The sequence below is a fragment of the Hermetia illucens genome, chromosome 2, assembly GCF_905115235.1.
Source record: "Hermetia illucens chromosome 2, iHerIll2.2.curated.20191125, whole genome shotgun sequence".
In the NCBI taxonomy this organism is placed as follows: domain Eukaryota; kingdom Metazoa; phylum Arthropoda; class Insecta; order Diptera; family Stratiomyidae; genus Hermetia; species Hermetia illucens.
Genome location: NC_051850.1, coordinates 26,213,398 through 26,235,018, shown reverse-complemented (window position 1 = coordinate 26,235,018; position 21,621 = coordinate 26,213,398). Strand labels below are relative to the sequence as shown.

At 45.1% G+C, this 21,621-nt stretch overlaps 1 protein-coding gene across 1 annotated transcript in view; it reads left to right on the top strand.

Moving 5' to 3' along the window:
- LOC119650412 (titin-like) overlaps window positions 1-19,392 on the top strand; it is a 30,910-nt gene extending 11,518 nt beyond the window's left edge. The window contains exons 9-25 of the mRNA XM_038053197.1: window positions 2,132-2,743; window positions 2,986-3,132; window positions 3,191-3,616; window positions 3,696-3,842; window positions 3,904-4,617; window positions 4,695-4,838; window positions 4,896-5,744; window positions 10,801-10,947; window positions 11,009-11,650; window positions 12,114-12,260; window positions 12,371-13,108; window positions 13,172-13,318; window positions 13,386-13,931; window positions 18,097-18,335; window positions 18,404-18,676; window positions 18,734-19,082; window positions 19,142-19,392. Coding sequence (XP_037909125.1) covers window positions 2,132-2,743; window positions 2,986-3,132; window positions 3,191-3,616; window positions 3,696-3,842; window positions 3,904-4,617; window positions 4,695-4,838; window positions 4,896-5,744; window positions 10,801-10,947; window positions 11,009-11,650; window positions 12,114-12,260; window positions 12,371-13,108; window positions 13,172-13,318; window positions 13,386-13,931; window positions 18,097-18,335; window positions 18,404-18,676; window positions 18,734-19,082; window positions 19,142-19,260 — 6,386 coding nt within the window. The 3' untranslated portion in view covers window positions 19,261-19,392. The remainder of the gene's footprint in view (window positions 1-2,131; window positions 2,744-2,985; window positions 3,133-3,190; window positions 3,617-3,695; window positions 3,843-3,903; window positions 4,618-4,694; window positions 4,839-4,895; window positions 5,745-10,800; window positions 10,948-11,008; window positions 11,651-12,113; window positions 12,261-12,370; window positions 13,109-13,171; window positions 13,319-13,385; window positions 13,932-18,096; window positions 18,336-18,403; window positions 18,677-18,733; window positions 19,083-19,141) is intronic.
- The last annotated feature ends 2,229 nt before the right edge of the window (window positions 19,393-21,621 follow it).

Here is a 21,621-nt window from a genome sequence, read left to right as displayed (position 1 = left end):
ACTATTTTCCTAGTCTGCGGAAAAAGGCTATCATTAGCTGTACTTGCAAAAATGATGATAGCTCTCATGCTGAGAGCTATTTCAATCCTCCCCTCCTGTTTTAAAATCTTCGAAAGATACGTCAGCGACTGATTTTCCGCCTTTCTTTGGCCACCTTATAGTGAAAGAGCAACACGAATTTGTTAAACGTAAGTCCGCTGTCTTCAATTTGCTCGACTTTGCCAGCGTTATGGGCAAATGTCAGAATTTTTGGAAAGTAGTGTATTAGTCTTTGTTCCGTTCATAATCGCGGTCGGCTGATACTTTCTACACTGATTTTTCCTACCTCTACGATACTGTAAATCATCATCATCATCAACGGCGCAACAACCGGTATCCGGTCTAGGCCTGCCTTAATAAGGAACTCCAGACATCCCGGTTTTGCGCCGAGGTCCACCAATTCGACATCCCTAAAAGCTGTCTGGCGTCCTGACCCACGCCATCGCTCCATCTTAGGCAGGGTCTGCCTCGTCTTCTTTTTCTACCATAGATATTGCCCTTATAGACTTTCCGGGTGGGATCATCCTCATCCATACGGATTAAGTGACCCGCCCAACGTAACCTATTGAGCCGGATTTTATCCACAACTTCGTCATTGTGTAGGCTACGGAATCGTCCATCCTCATGTAGGGGGCCAAAAATTCTTCGGAGGATTCTTCTCTCGAACGCGGCCAAGAGTTCGCAATTTTTCTTGCTAAGAACCCAAGTTTCCGAGGAATACATGAGGACTGGCAAGATCATAGTCTTGTACAGTAAGAGCTTTGACCTTATGGTGAGACGTTTCGAGCGGAATATTCTTTGTAAGCTGAAATAGGCTCTATTGGCTGACAACAACCGTGGGCGGACTTCATCATCGTAGCTGTTATCGGTTGTGATTTTCGACCCTAGATAGGAGAGATTGCCAACGGCCTCAAAGTTGTATTCTCCTATCCTTATTCTTCTTCGTATTTGACCAGTGCGGTTTGATGTTGTTGGTTGATTCGTTTTCGATGCTGACGTTACCACCATATATTTTGTCTTGCCTTCATTGATGTGCAGCCCAAGATCTCTATGTAAATCAGATGCTATTTTTGTCAAAACTCTCTCTCTCAGTGCCCCATATAACTTGTAATATAGCTTGCCTCTTAGCATTCAAACCTATCCGGGCGCGTCTTTTTTGATAGCTGCGCATCCCCTCCTGCAAGGTTCCCAAAGCTCTATACTGTATTCCAGTTATTTTTATTCTATACCTACGACCATTTCCTCTCCATATTACTCGTCTTTGCTTGCACCATGTTGCCTATTTCCTGTGTCTCTTATAATCGAACCTAGACGGTCTGGTCCGCTAGGGCTCTGCTAATGGGTTGGCGCTAAATATCAGCAAATTTCACTCGATGTGATACTCTGATTTTGATCCTTTCAACCCTCTCTAGTTCTGTTCAACTCCCTCGTTAGAAGTGTCCTCCAGTCCTGCTCCGTGATTCGGTCACCCCCTCCTAACTGTGCTTGGCTTGCCCTAGGAAAATGCCAAGTCAATTCGCCCGTTCCCTCTTTTTTAGAAAAGCCTGCGCCATGAGTTGCGGTGTAGCATGATCGCTAGCAAAACAGATAGGACGAGTTCTCGACGGTAGTTAACCAAAAAATCCTTAGCTGTGATTCGCTAGGTATTTGAGTCCTATCCGTATTCTTGGTAACCATTTCCCTTTGACTACAACCCTTGTACTCAATTTCCAATTAAGGTATCTTCAGGCTCGTCTCTTAGAACGATCTATAGGATATTATTCTACACAGGTACCCATAGGTTAGCTCGCAGGGAGAGTCAACAAACCTAATAAATTGTTTGGAGTGGTATTTTTACTCTGATTCAAAAATGAGTGCAGCTGCAGCTGTGAGATCAGTTTATATTTTGATAAGACAAGATATCATGTTAGATTTTTGATGAACCCTCCAGCTTCGCGTCATCTTCCCTTCTCATTGTAAAATGCTACAATCTATTCATGCATATATATCTTGAAGTTTAATCTTTTCTAGCAAATTAATTATTTAAAGCTAGACCAACATTTGAAGAGACAAATAGAACTAATGTTCATGGATAATTTTTTATTAACCTTAGATATTGCGCTTGCTAAAAGCCAAATTCAAGATCCAGCTCAGCTCAAAATTCGTATTGACCAGATAGTAGAGGACTATAAGAAAAAAACACTAGGTTTGCATGTCGAAATGAAAAAAGGATATGATCAAAGGCAACGCGAAATTGCGCCAGATAGACCGAGTTTGGCATCCCCTCCTAGAACTTCGCCAGTGAGGCAACCAATAAGTGGTCGTCCAAGCGGAATTCCACGTGGTCCAAGTGGCATTCCTCGGGGACCAAGTGGAATACCGGCAGGTCCTGCTCGAGTGGCAAGTCCCGTCGCTGGTCCATCTCGACCGCGGAGCCCATCTCGAGCACAAAGTTTAGGAGGGCCACTATCAGGGGCACCAAGCTTTTCAATGGTACCACGTCTCTCGGGTATACCACCACCTAGCAGAGGGTGGCATGCTGAACGAAAGCAAAGATTAACTCTCAAAAAATCTAAACCCCTTGACCCACGTCTAAAACAATTTCTAGAGACGTACCGGCCAGCTGCTGCAGCTCCGCTTGAAAGTCGAACTGCTTCACAAAAATACATAGCGGGCACAGACTTGGTTCGACTACGAGCCAAAGCTAAGCAAGAATATGAAAGAGGTAAGCCAAATATGGGCAGAAGTCCTTTACTACAAAAAATTGTTTTGACGTTGTTGTTACCAGCGTTTGTAGAAACTATTTTAAGGTACAAGGTGTTGGAATAGGGCAAACGTTTGCCCATTCCTCCATCGACGAATTCCTCAAAGTGGTCTATTAAAAAAGTCACCATCTTCAAGCACCTTATTAAGTTATTCAGGGAATTTTAGCTCAGGCAAAAATAATAATCGATTTCATCCTATAAGCTGTTGCTGGGGTAAGGCGCGTAATCCCAGAGGGTGAGCAACTTGACGCTGAGATCGAAGAAAGGCAAAGGCAATATAAACAGAAGTTGGACCTCATCAACAAGTTAGACAATAGGAAACTAGCAGTAAAATCCAAATATTTGAAAGGTATTCGCCCAATTGAGAAAATTTCATTTATTTACTCACCAACTCATTATCGTGTTAGATGTTGAGAGGGTCAGGGGCACAATTGAAAATCAAGAGTTGATGCAACAAGAATTGGAAACCCTTAGAAGTCAGCTAATCTCCGATTTGGCTCAGTTGGAAATAGAAGCCGGACAAGAGGAACCAGAGGTGAGAGGTATCACTGAAAGGGAAATTGCCCAAGAGGTAGCAAGGGCAGAAAAGCTGGCACAAAGGGCCCAAAGATTGAGAAAGGAGAAAGAGGAAGCAGCGGCCGCTGAAAAGGCTAAAGAAGAAGCAAAAAAAGCAATTGCAGTCGAAGCTAGAAAGTCGTTAGCCCGAGCAAAGAAAGACGCCGGTATTCCACAACCAGTTCAACCGGCCCTTCCCGTAAAAACGGCAACTCAAAAATATGTCGGAGTGGACCCAATGGCAAGAAAAACAAAAGCTAAACAGGAATATGATCGAGGTAGGTTGGATTTGCTTGAATTCAAGGATATGTTCCTTTATTGTTCTGAAACATGAAACTCTTAATATTTAATTGAAAGCGGTCGCCGAGGCAAAAGAAGAAATCATTAATAAGGAGGAACTGGCTGAAGAGCTGGAATTCCTCAAACTTGAATACGAATCCAAGTTGGATGCCATCAAAAACCATGAAAAAAATCTACTTAAATTGAAATCAGAATATATGCAAGGTACTAATGAGCTCCCTTTATTTGAATGATAACCGAAATTGGTATTATTTCACTCAACTAGCTGTTCAACAAGTACGAGAAGCCCCGAGGGAACCTACAGTAGTTGAAAGGGAAGTGAAGGCTCTCAAAGCGCAATTAATGGCTAATCTGCAAAGGTATGATGTTGACGCTGCTGGAGAAGGCGGACAGTGGGGCTTTGTAGAAGACCAGCAAATTGCCGCAGAATTGGCAAGAGCAGAACGATATGCTAAAATGGCAGAAGACGCTAAAGCCAGGAAGAAACTTGCGGCGGAACAAGCCAAACAAGCTGCCGAAGAAAAGCAAAGAGCAGCTGAAAAGGCGGCAGAAATCGCAAGGAAAGCAAAAGAGGCCAGAGAAGCTGCTGCGGCCAAAGCGTTAGCGGCTCGCAAAAAGAAAGCAGCAGCTGAAAGAGCGGCGGCCGCTGCAGCAGCTGCTGCAGGTCCTGCTGCAGAGCCTGTAGCGGGTCCCGCTCCTAGGCCTGGCGCAGCAAGACCTGGTCCTGCTCCGAGAGCAAGATCTGTGCCAAGACTACAGGGACCAGCTGCGGTGCGACCACCGCCACAGCGAGCAAGAACAGTTGGACCACCAGAGAGACCACAACCAAGAGCAGCACCTCCGAAGAGAAGACCACCTCCTGCACGCCAAGAACAGAAACCCCCGCCAAAACCCGTACCCCGTAAAGCTTCTGAAAAATATGTAGGAGGATTAAGTGTATTTGACCGAAAAAAGAAAGCAAAGCAGGAATACGAAAGGGGTAAACCAAATTAGTTATTTATATTTGTATTTTCGCCTTATTTCAACAAAATTTATCTTTCACTTCATTTTGATCAGACGTGGCATACGCTAAACAACACACGCATAAAGACGACCTCAAAGAAGAGTTGGAATACTTGGAAAGTGAATATATGTCTAAGTTGGAAGCTATTCATCAACATGAAAAGAACAAGCTCAAGCTCAAAGCTAGCTATATGAGTGGTAATATCCAATTGTATGTATATCGTAGCAAAAAACCACACATCTTTATCTTTTCAGCCATCAAAGAAGTAAAAGAGGCACAACAGGATCCAGATGCGCTTCAAAGGGAACTTCAAGGTCTCAAAGTGCAGTTGATAGCAGATCTCCAAAGATACGATAAAGATGCTGCTGGCGAAGGTGCCGCCGTTCAAAATATTGAAGATAAATTGATTGAAGCGGAGGTAGTAAGAGCAGAAAGGGCGGCGAAAAAGGCAGAAGAGCAAAGAAAGAAGAAAAAGGAGGAAGCTGCAGCCGCAAAAGCTGCTGCAGCTGAAAAGGCGGCAGCGGCTGCAAAGGCTGCTGAGGAGGCAGCAGCTGCAAAAGCTGCCAGGGTAGCGGCAAGAGCTAAAGCATTAAGAGCAGGAAGACCGCGTGTCCCTGGCGAAGGTCCACCTGGTGGGGCACCTCGCGTTGGGGCTCCTGGAGGGCCTCCTGGAGGGGGACCTGGGCGACCTCCTGGCGGACCTCGTAGGGGACCTCCTGGTGGAGCTCCTGGAGGTCCTCCAGGCGGAATTCCTAGAGGAGCTCCTCGAGGTGCTGGCCCTGGTGGAGCTCCTAGGGGGCCTCCTGGTAGGGTGGCAAGACCAGCCGGTCCAGCACCACGTGCTAAAACTGCACCTAAACCCGGCAGACCGATTCTCGCTAGAGAACCTGCTCCCCAAGCTTTGACAGTTGGACGGGCAAAGGACAAGTACAAGAGAATGATTCTAAAGAAAAAAGAAGCTGATCCAAGATTGAAAAAATTCCTTGAAGGTTATAGGCCAGCGCAGCCGGTAAAAGTTGCTGCTCGTACTGCATCACAAAAGTACATGGCAGGCACTGATATTGTGAAATTAAAGGCGAAAGCGAAACAAGCTATGATACAGGGTAACGTATGGATGTTTCATTTTCTATTCTTACTTTCTTTCACAGCTGGTGAAACCTGGCTAGCTAGAATCACTAAAACCAGGGGTTAACTAGGTGTCTCCTAGTTTGATTTCTTTTTTGTCAGTAGCCCCTTAGGTATTATATGTCAATTCCGCTTGATCTTCATCTTGACAGCAATGGTCTATTTTATTTAGGAGTAGTTTTTCATAAAATCTTGAGGCTTACCAACAATATTTAGCATTTGGTCAACCAATTGCTTCGGCCAACGGGTAAGGTCAATTCACAAAGTGATATATGAGGGAGTTCCTATTTTTGAAACGAAAATTAACCTTACTTTATTCAGTATACTTCTACGTTTTCTAGAAAATGAGGTAGAACTCACAATGAACTGCTGCTGTTGGGTATTGAAACCACACGTTTTCTCTATCCTTCAAACATTTTTCGAGCTTCCTTTGCATACACCACATTTGTGTATTCTAACAACCTTGTCAGTTCATGGAAATGTATTGAAGCACCCTTCAAAACTTTCCGATCAAACCTATCCTACGTCATGTGTATCTTGTTCATGTATCGACGAAATTCTTTGTGCGAAATGGCAGAATGGAGACAAGTGTTTTTGAAGAACTGCATTTTTCGAGGTTCAGATTTTTGAAGTCACCTGGCTGGGGTAGGATGGCTGGCGAGATGTGCACAGCCATCTGTAGTGCTCCTAAAGTCGCCACAGAAGTAGTAGTACTCGTCAGTCGTACAGGGCCATCTCTCTTCTCCCAACTTTTGGCAATGTTTTGGAGAGAATTATCGTGCAGCGACTGTGGGTAAAAATATCTCATCTGGTGTCCGACAAGCGGTACGGCTTTCGAACTGGCAGGTCCACCGATTGCGCCTTAATGGGTGTGAACAACTTTGTTGTGTGTTCTGTTAGCAAATACATCCTTGGAGTCTTTGTACGCCTCAAAGGCGCATTTGATTACATAACTTGGTCATCTGTGTTGTTGAGACTTCGTGAGTGTAACTGCCAGGAATTAGTTCTGTGGGAGAGCTATGTCACTTCCATAGTAGAAAAGCATTCGTTCAAGGTGTCAGTGAGCGTGTGTATGTTAATTTGGAGCGCAGCTGCCCACCGGGATTTATCGCTGGTCCTTATATATGGAATATGGTGGTGGATGAACTGTTGTGTGAGCCTAGTTCGGTGATTGAATGCTTTACTTACGCGGATGATCTCCTCATTCTTGTTGAGGGGAACGACGGGCTTGAGTTCGAGCCGCGTGGTGCGGTATCAACAGAGAAAACCGTCGCGATTTTGCTGAAAGACAACTTACGTCAGCCACCAAAATCGCGAAATGTATGTGCTTACCCGCAGTTCAATGAGGTGTCAATAGAGACTAAAGATGAGAGCTGCAAGGTCCATATATGTGGGACTCTTTCTTGCGTGTTCTACCTACTGTTCCCTGTGTTCTATAATTTTGCGATGGCGTTGCAGGACAGGAAGCTGCTTTCTGTATGTCCCACGGTTTCGACCAACGCCATGCAAGTATTGTTGGGCCTTTCTCATCTTGATCTAAAGGTTATTCGGTGTGCCACGACCTATAGGTTTTAGTTAGTTTAGATCAAGCGACGGGGTTACACCTAAGTGGCAGCCTAGATGGAATGAAAGTAGGAAAGCCGGGTCTCATATGAATACGTGAAATATTCGGCAGCTAAGCTAGACGAAATTCTATCGTGGACTTCGGGCTTGAGATGGGCTCCCTTCTGACTGAGCATGATAGCTTGACTGAGTTTCTCTTCTGGCGGAACTTTTCTCACAGTCATTGTTGTGTGCTGTATGGGGCAAATTCAGAGGGCTGGTTTCATATCCTTTGTATCTGTTCAGTGTACTATCACTTTCGCAGTCTAAATAATATGGGCATTAATAAAGTGAGCGGTATCTACGATTTTAGCTAGTGCATTGCTAGCAGAACTTCACTACGATCCACTAATGCATACGAGGTTACTATCTTCCAGTAACGTAAGGAGTTCCTCGACGCTGCATCATCAGTAATATGAGAGACGAATGACCATCTCAGCCATGATGGACAGTCACCAGTTTCGTGTGTTTTGTGTTAATATTGTCTTGTGTGTGTCCGGATAGCTGAGTGGTTAGAGCGCAAGGCTGTCGTACGGAAAGTCGCGGTTCAAATCTCACTGGTGGCAGTGGAATTTGTATCGTGATTTGACGTCGGATACCAGTCGACTCAGCTGTGAATGAGTACCTGAGTCAAATCAGGGTAATAATCTCGAGCGAGCGCAATGCTGACCACATTGCCTCCTAGTGTACCATTACGGTCTTGAATGAAGTGCTCTAACACACTTCAAGGCCCTGATCCAACATGGATTGTTGCGCCAACGATTATTATTATTATTATTATTGTCTTGTGTTGTCCTATATCTTGTGCTGTACGTAGAATGGTAGATGACTGGTGGAAATCAAACCCAAGTCTATAATGGGATTCATCTGAACTGGTTCTTGCCACGAAGCCTCATCGCAGATTATCTGGTACCACGAGAATCAGAATAACCCCTAATAGCATATGATCTAGGAGAATTCCTGGAGAATGTATTCTGGCCCTAGTTATTTGCAGTTGGCCCTCTTGTGGGTGGTGGATGTGGTTGTCTTCATATCGCGGACAGAGCTCCTTATGCGCTATAAAACCCAGTCACCGTACCCCTTAGTTACAGGAGAGGTGTTAGATAGGCCTCGTATCAACTGGTATGAAAGCTAAGCTTGCACTCAGTATATTGATAAAAACCGTCTTCAGCTTTTTCTTCGTCAGGTCAAGTTTGATATTTTGTAACCATAACTTGGTACTACTCGTATGAATTGTTTCGCTTGGCAGAAGTTACTGCATAATATACCAGGTGTACAAGCTTAAATCTGCTGTTTTTTTTAGTCGGATAGGGCCAGATCTGATGAATAAGCGGGTTGGGGTAGTATCTCCCAGTTGAGCGTTTGTAAGTAGTTTCGAACTTTTTTCGACGTGTGCGAAGGAGCGTTATCATGGAGGAAAATCAGCTTTTCATTTCTTTGCTGATATTCCGGCCGTTTTTCATTCAGAGCACGATGCAATTTAGTGAGTTGTTATTGATGACAGGGGGTATCGACAGTTTGACCAGGTTTCAGCAGTTCATAGTAGACAATACCCCGCTGATCTGACCGCACGCACAGCATTGTCTTCCGTCCGAAGCGATTTGGTCTTGCAGGAGATGTCGCTGGTTGGCCCCATTAACTTACGATTTTTTTTCATTTAGGATTCCCGAAATAAATCCAATTTTCGTCGCCAGTTACAACCCGATGCAAAAACACTTTGCTTTTGTGTCTGGCAAGCAAAATTTCGCATATGTTTTGGTGCTGCTCCATCTGCCTATTGTTCAATTCATGCGGCAACCATTTTCTGATCTTTTGAACCTTACCAATTGCACGTAGACGTATGGAAACGGCTTGTTGAGAAACACCTAATTGCTTGGCGAGCATTTTCTGAATTTGAGTATCGTCTTCATCCAAAAGACTCTCCAATTCGTGGTCCTTAACTTTCCTGGGCTGATTTTCACGCTCCTTGCCACTCAGATCGGAATCGCCATCTTTGAACCGACGGAACCAGTCTCGGCATGTTGTTCCCGATAGAGCATCATCGCCGTAGGCCTCCAAGCATTCGATGTGGTTCAGCAGCTGATTTCTTCAAATTGAAGCAAAAATATAGAGCTTCCCGCAAATGCTTTTTTCCGGGAGCAAAACTGGACATGATTATTGAGGAGAAAAAATATGTTTTTGCATGAAATTGCTGCTGATATGGACTGACAATTGTCGAGAATTGTTATACTAAAAAAATATAGCCGCTTAATACGCTCACTGACGCCATCTGTGAACAAACAGCGGATTTAAGCTTTTACACCTGGTACAAGATCTACGAAACTTGCTATTGCGTAGACGGTGAACGTGCTCACCAAAATCCATATTTCCCGGCTGAAAGAGTACCGGTTTCATGAATCAACGAAAGCTGCTTTTTGTATGATTATGCCACCCTCTCCAACATTTTTCCCGTGGTAGCTAAGAGACAGATGGATTTTGGTGGTAAAAACAACCTCTTCTTTTTCATTTGAAGGGAAACACTAATTCCATCATAGGCGAACCAAATGCGGTACTGGACATATTGTCCGGAGTAGCTTCTAATCCTGGACTGTTGTTGCCCTAATACGTTTATTATTATTATTATTTCTAGTAAAAACCATGAACGCTTTCACTTTCATGGGTTTTTCCTTTCATCTGTGGTAAGGACTCTTTACCTACTTTCAAACCATATCTACCTTTTAGGCTATTTTTGAATTCTGCAAGTGTTCTGGGAGAACTCCTTCCGCTTCCATACCCCAAATACGTTAATGACTGATTGCTTGCACTTGGATATTACAGCAAAGCCACATATTAAGTGTGAAGCGTGTGGCCTCCTTCCTTCTTTCCTGGACGAAACCATCAGTAATTTCTTCAAGCTCTATTATTTCCTCTTGCAACGAAAAGATGGTTGTTAACGAAGAGAGCATGTCGCCCCCCCCCCCCCCATATTTTTGGGACCCACGTTTCAGATATTTGATGCGGTTGTACCAAAAACTTTTGAGATCTGTTGGAACAGTATTCAATTCGGTATAGTTGGTGGAACTTTTAGGCAGCTAATCCACGAATTCCTCTACTTGTCAGTCCCCTTCTATCATAAATAGGAAGTACCACCAACCAATTCTCAGCCCCTTTCTCTGACGGAACTAGATGTTGCTCTGTTGTCTAGAGCTCAGTCAATCGTCCTTCTTTCTCTAGCCACACTTATATAATCTTCCTTCGAGGAGCATTTATATGAAGTAAAGAGCTCTACTCTGAGCAGCTTCAAGAAAGCTTATTTAATGACACCTTGAGAATAGCCCCTTTAGTTTTCGGTCAAAACTTGTAAATTCCAACTATATAGTCTTTAATTCTTAAAGATTGAGTTCTCAATTTTTCCCCAAACATCAAATTTTTATTGAATTAATTTTTGTCCAGCTCTGAATCATGCTAAAAATACAAGTCTGACACCGGAAGCTCTTGCTGAACGTACCAAAGCCATAAAAGATAAATACCAAGCGAGAATGGATTTCATCGACAAAATGGAATCGGAGAAAGACAAAGCAAAATCCCAATATTTGGCAGGTAAGTTTTTCCATAGCTACCCTATTTAGTTAGTCACAAAACATCCTTTTCTCCGTTAAAGACGTTGAGGAAACACGCAAAAGTATAGCTGAACCGGCTCTTCGCGAAAGAGCCTTGGACGAACTAAGAGAGAGGCTTGCTACCATATTAGCAGATTTGGACACACAAGCAGGAGCAGAACCGGGCCAAATAGTCCCCATAGACCATAAAGAAATCGCCAGACAAGTTGCAAGAAATAAAAGATTGGCCCAACGAGCAGAAGTACAGAAACGTGCAAGAAAAGCAGCCGAAGCTGCAGCAGCTGCACTTGCCGCCAAAGTAGCACGGTCGAAAGTTTCTCTAGCACCACGACGACCTGCTGCTCCTGCAAAACCAGCTGAACCCTGGGTGGCAAGGTTGGCTACAGGAGCTCCTAAGGCCAAAACAACTCCACGAAAGGAAGTGAGACGAGGGAGAGTTCCTGATGCAAGATCAGTTAAAGCAAAACCACCACCACCGGCAGTATCCGCCCCGAGACTCGTTCTGAAGAAAAAAGAATTGGATCCCCGTCTGAAGGAATTCTTAGAGGAAAAGAAGAAAGCAGCAGCTGCAATGGTAAAGCCGAAACCTGTGGCAAAGAAGGCATCTGAAAAATATATTGCTGCCCCACCTGATGTTGATGTCAATGAACTGAGGAGAAAGGCAAAGGAAGAATTCGAAGAACGTACGTAGAAAGTAGCGATGAATAGGTTCACATCAAAAAGGTTACCTTGTGCTATGTAGTGCCTATAGGCTATGGTGAAGCTTCCTTTTTGTTTGGTTATGATAAAGTTAATAAGCTCAATCCATCTTATCAACCGGGTACTGTTCATCCTAGCTCACTTTTAGAGCCTGCTGGCACACTGTTCATTAGCTCCTTGTAAGAAGGTTCTCAATTATCAAATTCACGTAAAACTTTATATTCAAACCATTAATAAATCTCAGTTATATACTTTGCCTTCTTCCACGATTTTCTGAGATGTTTACGCACTTCTCCAATACCCATTAGTACGGGATAACATATTTGATGTGAATCTACCCGCGTTTATTATTTTTCATAAGAATATTGATAGTCTTTTACGTCCCTTCCCAGCTTGCTGAGTTTGTTGTTTGAAATTAAAAGAATATGTTAATATTTGTCTTAACAGAAAAGAGACTTTTGAGGGAGGAAGTGGCCAATGACAAAGAATATGAGGAGGAGGTGGCATTCTTGGAGATGGAACACGCTTCCAAAATGCACTATATTAATAATATGGAGAGTTATAAGACGATGCTGCAGAACAAATACTACAACGGTATTCAAAGACTCCTCTTTGGAGTTTACTTATTAAATGAATTAATTTACGAGAACCCCTAAAGGATTTTTAATGATTTTCCTATATTTTCTTACGTTCAACTATAACAGATGTTGCAGCAGCGAAAAAAACTATCAAAGATAATGACATGCTTAAGGAGCACCTTCAAGGCATGAGGGAACAATTAGCCAACAATATGGCTTTCGTTGAGGAAGCAGCTGGTGCACAAAGAAGGCCTGGAATTAGGTCACCGGAAGCTGCTGCTAGATCAAGAATAAGTGACGTAATCCGACAAACTCTCCGTCCATCAACACCTCCTGGTCGGCCAAGTTTAGCAGCAGCTCCTGGACGTATACCAAAGCCGCGCCGTATCGGCGATGTTATCGCCAAGGGTCCAGGAAAAGCACCTTCAGGCCGTCCAAGTTTAGCCCGCATTCCGGAAGGTAGAAGGGTTCCAGCTCCAGGAACAGCACCTAAACCAGCACCCAGAGCAGCTCGACCAGCACCCAGACCACCTGCACCTGCTCCCCGAGCTGCTGGTCGTCCTCTAGCGGCGCGCCCCAGTGCTAAATCTTTACCTGCACCTGACAAACCGAAAGTGGAGAAATCTATGAAGGCAGCTCCAGCGAAAACTCCAAGAGTTCCACCACCCAAACCTGCACCTAAAACCGAACCGAGGATTAAAGCGGCAGAAAGAAGGGAGGCGATGAGGAAAAAGACCGATTTACCAGAAAATTTCCAAAGATTACTTGAGGAAGCTGCTAAGAAACCAACTCCAGAGGAAGCGTCCAAGTTTGAGGCAGAACTTAATTACTATAGAGGTTTAGCGAAGTTACGGTACCAACAAGGTAATGTTAAACTTTTCTCTACAAGTCATACCCAATTTGATTTGCATTGATAAAACTATACAGATTATGACCACGGCGTAACCAAAATAAGGAATCAAGATAGACTGGGTGAATATCTTGATAAAATCAAGAAAGAATATAAAACCCAGCTGGCGTTCATCAGCAAACTTCCTGAAAAGAGACGAGCAATTGAGGACCAATACACTTTAGGTAAATTTATTTATTTTTCTATTTTCAAAAATGCCCAACCCACTTAATGACCATTTCTATATATTAGCATGTGCAGCGGCAAATGAAGCCTACAAAGATGACGAAAATGAACGAAATCTGAGGTTAGAAGCTGCTAAAGCAGAACACAAAGCCAAACTGGAACAATTAAATGAAGAAGCTACTAGTCATCGTCCATTTGTTCCTGATCAAAAGTATGAAGAACTGACTAGACGCTTATCCAGACAACTTCTACGGGAAGTTCGACCTCCTGCACCGCCCCCAGAGGCTTTACCTCCTGGAGCTGCTCCACCGGCACCTGGTAGGAAATCACTTCCCGCATCTAGAAGGCCACCGCCAGCTCCTAGAGGAGCTGCTACAGAGCGCCGAAGATCATTGGTGGAAAGCAGAAAGTCGGTTGTAGGAAGGGCCAGATCAGTTCCGCCACCCAGAAAGGATTCCCCGGAAGGCAAAAAACCAGAACGCAAAAGGCCGGTTGCAGAACCTAGAAAGGCTGTTCCAGAACGTAGAAAACCAGCTCCAGAGGGTAAAAAGGCTCCACCACCACGGCGAGCGGTTACAGAACCGCGAAAACCATTACCTGCTAAGTCTAGAGGTATGTAGAACTCTTTATCGTCTTTAGATATAGTTTTTACTCTCTACGTCAGGAGCCCCCATTTTGATTACATTGAATTACATTAGCCATCTTTGTTGGTACTAAATGTTGTGATATGATAATGTAACCGCGTGAATCGCAACCTAGTGCCTGTTATATTGGTAAAAAATGGCTCGCAACCATTAACTCCTGCTCAGTATTAATTTGTTGCCTTCTACCGGCAAAGTATCTCAGCCATTCAGTCCTCTCCTTCCAACTAGGTTTGAGACAACCCATAAAGTCTACGTGGTACCTGTATTTTTCTTGAACTTTATTGAATGATAGTATTTTCCTTTATTGTGATCTGTTACCACATAGATATCCGATATCTACACTGTCAAACCGTAGGTAGGTAGGCATCAGTGACCACTCCGAGGAGTCCAATTAGCGCCGTTTTTATGTCACACACTCCTACGATCATGAGTGGTGTGGTAAAAGCAAGGGGGCAGAGTCCAGCCGGCAGAGATCTTAAAGGCAGCCCGTAGAATTCATGAAGGAAAGCAACTCTCCCACCCTGCACCTGGAATTTCTTTGAGCTTCTCAAAGACTGGTTTACCCACTGCCCACAACCTGACTCTAGCTAGAGCTGGGCAGTGGCAAAGGAAGTGCCGGAGGGTTTCTTCTCTCTTCTCTTCTCTGCAGCTCCAGCAATTCGAATTGTACAGTATCCGCCTAGTGGCATGACCGGGAACCTAGAGAAGGGTGACTTTGAGCATGTCACCCAGACTATTTAGCGTGTTTCTACGCTGCCCCCATCAGCCTGAAGGATGCCGCCGCTAAGTCAAGGCCTTAATGACCGCTTGGCTGTCGGTCAGAATGGCTATGTTTCACTTGGGACTCAAAACAAGCCCCAGTCAATCCAATATCGCCAGTACTTCTGCCTGAATACACTGGTCAATCCTGGTTTACGACTCAGATACATTGTGGGCATGCAAGGCCATCTTTGATCCGTCAGTGTAGAAAACTTCCACTGTGCCCTGGTTGAAAAGTTTTCAGCGAAGTTTCTCGTGAAGTTCGGCTTGCGTGTGGCGTAGGATCTAGGATGTTACTCTTGCCGTAGGGCTTCGCTGTCCAGCATCCTTACAGAACTGCACACTATAACGAATTTAATGTGGAGGTCTAGAGGGAGGAGGTATATAGGTTATCGAATGCGTAAGATACCCCTCCAAACCAATACTGATTAAGGCTTCCTTGATGGCGCTAGCACTAATGTTGTTGAATGCTCTTTCTATGCCGTAGAAAGTACCAATAATGGACTGCTTCTACTGTATTGACCACTCTACCGTACCAATTATCTCATGAAGACCGATTTCTGTGGATTTACCTTTGAAGTAGGCATGCTAGGATTTAGAGGACGTGCGTTCTCTAAACAATCATCCTTAAGTGGATGTCTAGGACCTGTCGATTTCGGTATGAAAACCACGCGTGCCCGTCTCCAAGAGGATCGTACGTATCATACAGCTCTGGTAAATATCTACAAGCCACGGCACAACCTTTTCTGGCTGATCCTGACGGGCATTATGCCATCTAGGCGCGGAAAGGCTGTTTATAGTCTAGCCGTAATTATTGATTTAATAGTCTCACACGACTGGGGCTGTATATCCCCCAAGCAATGCTTTAACTTCCAGTCCTTCTCGCTGGCGGGGAAGTGTGCCTGAACCAGCAGCTCTAGGGTTTCAGCAGAAGATTTCGTCCTTCCAATTTTTTGAGACAGGATAATCACCTACGCTTCTTGGGGAGGGTCTTACTGAGCCTCGCAGATTCGCTGGTGCTTTCAATATTATGACAATAATCCAAATTGGACCACCTCTTGGCAGTCTTGATAGTCGACCTGTACTTCTTCAAGCAGTCCTTATATGGCTGCCAATATTGGTACCTGTTGCGGATGTTGAAAATCTCTCAAGTCAGCTTCCTGAGGCTGAACACATCTTCATTTCACCACGGTGGCAATATCTTCTTACTGTATTTATCAGGGCACGAGACTTTAAAGGCAGTTTCTTACGGAATACCGATGTCCAGTTCTTTTGTTGTGCCAATCTTCCCGATTTGCGCACCGGAGAGTTTGCTCTTAATAATTTGGCCAAATTTCCTTCAGTCGATTTTCTTGGGGTCTCTAAAAGGGATGAAGATCTTTGCAGTGAAATATTGACCGAAAAGTATCCAACTATGATTTGAGAAGGGTCTCTGATCAGACACCCTGCGGTTTTCCACCCTAAGAATACTATTGTCAGTTTGTGGGGTGATATCCAGGAGCTTCTCCTAAACGTCACAGTTCTTCTAACTTTGAAAATAGAAGGTTGGTGTACCCTGTTGCATATTAATTTGCGTTAATAATAAAATCAGAGAATGACTCGCCTCTTTCGTTGATTTCTGAGCTGCCCCAAAGAGGTTTGCCTTTTTTGGTCCAATGTTACAGTTCTTCTAACGAAGCTGATCGAACGAGAGCCATGTAAGCTGAAGAAATGTACATCTGCTCCAGTTTGGCTTCGACTACGTTGCTGAATCTCAGGTCTGAACATTGAAAAAGGTTCAAGCTCTTTCAGGCAGAACACATGCTATAGACTGTCCCAATCAGTATCGTTTATACTGTGGAGTAAATTGGTCCAAGGGTCCTGTATTAATGCGACGTCGATGTCTTCCCCGAGGAAGAAGATCAACAGATTAGCGATATCCTCAAAATAATCTGCTCGGATAGGGCTTCGATAGTCCCCGTCGAACTTCGATCCTCATCTCCCCCAACAACTTGTTGGAGGTGTTCACTGGATCTAGGTCGTCGTTCGACTTGGTGGAACGAACAATTTTCAACTTTGCGTTTCTGGCTACGAACAGTACTTTGTGATCTGCTTTTTGGTTTTATGTCCTCCCAGGGGCCGCTGATCTTAGCGGCGCACAAACCAAGAAAATCCAGGGAGAATTGGGTCTTGAGTGCTTTAACATGGAACCCACGGACCGCCTGGGAAGCGCTAGTTTGCAAGTGGCGGAATTATCACCCACCAGCACCATACATAAGACTCCTGGCTATGTCACTGAAGAGTGTTGCAGTTCGTGCGCGTCGAACGGCGGTTGCTGCTAATCTGTTTTCTGAGGTTGTTTTGTGTCCAAGCCCCAGCACACTATGACCCGCTTCTGTTGATGTTTGACCTCGTTTTGAGATCGATTGCATCTAAAGGCGGTGAGTTTCGCCTTCCGCTCGTTTCCCAGGCGGTTTTTTGTTATATTCTTCAACAATCGCCTGGTATTCAACGAGGCCCTTCCATCCAGCTCGCTGATAGTACCAGCCTCCTTATTCTTGACAACCTTACTCAGAATATGTATGGCATTCTGGTACTAGTTCCTGAGTAGGACTCCAGTGGACTTTCGCTTGTTTGTTGGTTTTCGGTGACCGACATTCGTGTCAGCCCATGCTTTTAAGAGGTCCTCCAACGTCGACGCTTTCGGGTTAGAAGTACTATGGCTGATACTCGTTACACCCAGGTCGACAGCAGTGAATTCCACGCTAGAACCACTTGTCCGTGTGCCGCCTCGCTTCCGGAGGTCTCTGTTTTTAACTTCAGCACAGCGGTGCTACGGCTGTCACCGACTGTACTGTCCTCAACGGCTACTGTCTTCTGTTCGGATGCCAGCAGCTCCTTCTCTGTTGATGCGCCTGCATCATCACTTCTTCTTCTATCGTCGGTTTTTGTGTTTTTTTAAGTCTGAGAAAATGTCCACCCTGACTAGCTCCGCCATTTGGGTAAAGGGCTTATTTGAAACTGAAAGTGCCCAAGATATTCAGAGTTCACATACTAAAAACCAAGCTCCCCATTGTCCACGCAGCCCTCGGCATATGCTGTTTCACATGGGCTTGGAGTATTGTCAGCACCTTTTCCAGTGCAGGGAGGACAATCCCCGGGCTATTACTTGATCTCATTTTCCGCCAGATCCGCTTGCCCCTAACACATGACCAGCATGCCAACAGATGCTCTTTAGTTGGATGAGACTACTTCCAGCCCGGCCTTACACACTCTTGAATTGTTCGAAAACGGTTTCTAGCGACACCGCAAGTAGATTAACCTTAACCTGAAGCATAATAAAACCAGGTCGCCAATGTAAACCGGCATTCATTTTATGTTTGATTTCCCCTTAGCACGCCCTCCGCCTCCAAAAGCGAAGTCCATTGAACCGGTTCATATGAAAGGAAAGAGTGTGGAGCAAGCTCAAGATAAGTCACCAGAAGGTGCCGCCAAGAACTGGAGAGTACCGAAGAAGACTAAAGATATGATGATTAAGAAAAAGAGACTTGTGCAAGCCCTAGAGGAAGTACGTAAGGAGATTCCAACGAACAAAGACTTGATAAAAGCTGCAGAAAAGGGAGAACGACTATCGGTAAAGTTTCATAATACATTTGTTAAAAGGAACTGCGATTTTAACTGTTACTTCACTATCCGGAATAGGTACCAATGTCCAAATCTAGCCTGCAGACCATAGGAAAACGTATAGGATTAGCGCCCATCAAGGAAACCGAAGAAGTTGCCAAGAAAGCAAAGAAGCAAGTGCCTGCAATGAGGAGAAAGCTTGCCAGCGTCCCACCAACAGCGGCTGGAACTGCTCAACAGAAAGAGCAAGCAACCAAATCGCCACTAGCATCCCAAGAAGCAGATGGAATATTCCGAATGATGATGGATGAGGCCGAAGGAATAGACCTCAATAAGCAGCCAGGAGAGATAGTAAGATTCTCAACATCTCCAACATTAGTAGCTGATCGCAATATATTTCTTTTACAGGTCAAGCTGATAGTACCTTCTGAAGGACCAACCCTAGCAATCACCGGAAACGCAGTGGAGTCGCTGTCAAAGGGCGTCATTACGGATCAAATTCCAGTAAAAGAAATAAACGTAATGAGCGATAAGAACGCAGAGGAGTTTGCATCTACGGTCAAACAACAACCACCGCATAAATTCCCAATAGAATCGATTGCTTCGAAGAGGCTTTCCCCGGAACGGATAGTAGTAGAGCCAGCAGCGGAGCCAGTCCCGAAGGATAATTTCATTCAACATGATGTCCTGCTCCATTCCTTCCAGGTTGAAACATTCTTCCAGGCAAGAGGAAGTGTTTTCCCGAAGTGCTTCCCAGGTGAATATATGACTCTTAGCAAGTTGATTTGTGGTTTCAAGGACAAACTTTTATTTTAGGGATCTACACTGTATTTCCTGAGGAAAACCCCAAACTTGTACTGAAGAAGTCACCCAGCGAGATTTTGTACCGAGCGTGGCAAATACTGAAACCAAAGTATGCTTCGAAATCACCTTAGGTTAGAGTCTAAATGTAATATAGTTTCTAAAGTGCGAATCAAAGAATATATTATATAAGATGGAGTGTAGTTTGTTAGAAAGAATGTAACTGTATGTTTAAGTAAGAAATGTAACTTGTATCTGCAGAGAAACTAAGTTGTTTGTAATTTTCGAAGAAATTTACCTTCCAAGCCGGATCTGTTGACTTCAGAGTCGGTTTCTGACAGCTCTGGACTGTTAGATTCTGGTTCAGGCTAAGGAATATCACAACTGTGCAGTACTGCCTGCTATGAACAAAAACATGCAGTTCCAGAAGGATGTCCTAAAGGCGATATTGTCATGTTGATCGGCGATCTCGATGCCAAGGTGAGCGCTGAGAACACTTTGCCACTTTTGCCAACCCAAAGCCAAGGTGTGACTACCGTGCCGAGGGCTGAATGGTTAAGATGTGGCCGTAAACGGTGAACTCTGGGTATCAGGTGACCCCCAGTTTCAACTAGCCTTGTCTCGGCAAAAAGGGGCTCTGCCGAAATCGACTTACTTTCCCCGGAAAAATTGAGGTCATGGCAGCCAACTATGAAAAAACAAAAAAAAAACATAAACCTATTAAGCAAACACAGTTAAACTTCGATCGTGACGACCCAACCCCGAGTGAAGGGGCAACCCTGAGCTCATCGATGGAGAACCTGAGTCTAGACTCAGATTCCCCACTTATTCAAGTGGGAACCAATTCAATTGGGACCCAGTCCTTAACGGACGAGCCGAAGCAGGTCCCTTCTGTCAGTACTCCTGACCCCAGGCTCCAATCGGCGCCACCTGCTGAGACTAAAGTCTTGCCCATGGGTAAGCACCTGTCCACGGACAGCAAACTGCCTTCGGAAAAACCGCCTCTGGGCAAACCGCCTGCGAGCAAACCGCCTTCGGGCAAACCGCCTCCGGGCAACGCACAACCCAAGAGCTGTGCCAAGGTCGAGGGGAAAGGAGCGTTCAGGGCACCTGGGGCTAAGGGGAAACCGAAGCGGCAGCGGTCCTCGGAGCATCCTAACTCTTCGACACAAAAGGCAGCAAAGAGGGCTCGGCCCGCAACGGCTAAACCTTCATTTGCAGCCATGGCTATCGAAGCCGATGGATGGGTCCCGTATGACGACTCTAATCCATCCGGCTACGATACTGAGCAGTGCGAACAGCTTAGGAGGAAACTCCTCCTAGCTGTAAGGACTGCGTCCGCGCAAGGCATTAAGCTTTGCTTTGAGTCGGTAGGTGTATACCGTGAAATGTTACGGCTGCACTTTGCCGACGAAGACACGAACGAGTGACTCAGGCAGTACTGCTTCTCCCTTAACGATGTGTGGGAGGGTGCGCGAGTAACCTTGAAAAGGGTCTCTGAACTTCCATCGATCAAAAAGTGCTTTCTCTGGCTTCCAGAAGAAGAGCGAAATGGTGTTGGGGGTTCTGGAACAACTTGGTGTACAGAACAACATTAGCACTTCCACTTGGTTGCTGCTATGCAGCAAAACAGGAGAGAGAACCGATAGGCCGGGAACTTTTCTCACTATCGGCGTTCCTGAACCCGATGTTAAGGAGGTTCAGGAAAAATCAGGTTGCCGGCTCTACTATGGGCTGGGGACCGTCGCATTACAAGTGTCGGCTCCTAAAACCATTGAAGGGGACATGCAGCCCCGGCATCTACATCTGAAACGTAGATGAGGTGCCACATTTCCCAAGCAAATTTGCAGCATTGTAAAGCGGCGACTGCACTTATCAGTTAATAATAATAGCTGCAAGACAATTATATACCTCATACAAGAACCGTGGGTTGTTGGTGGGGCAGTCAGGGGCATAAAATTCAAACATGCTGACCTATTGTATGCCAATGGAAGTGATCGACCCCGCACCTGCATGGTAGTCTCCAAAGACTTCCAGACTAACCTGGTTTTTTTTTTTTCAATCAGCGTTGTCTCCTCCGGCACTCGAAGGCCAAGCACTCCGTCGTACATTATGTTCCACAGCAGCGGTCCCAATACAGAACCTTGAGGCACACCTGCTGTCACAATGTACTCCTTCGACCCGTCGTCCGTCTCGTACCAGAGAAGTCTATCCGAAAAGTAACTCTCGATGAGCCGAGCCAAGTAGCTAGGAACACCCAGTTTGGCCAAAACGCCCTTAATCCAGCCCCAGTTGGCTGAGTTAAAAGCATTTTTGACGTCCAGCGTCACCAGAGCACAGCATTTGCCCATGGCCATCGCATTTCGAGCCAATTCCACGACCTTTGCTACTGCATCGACTGTAGAACGGGCTCGCCGAAACCCATATTGCCGCTCTGAAAGACCACCCGCAAGCTCGATGAACGGGAGCAGCCTGTTGTATATCACCCTCTCCAA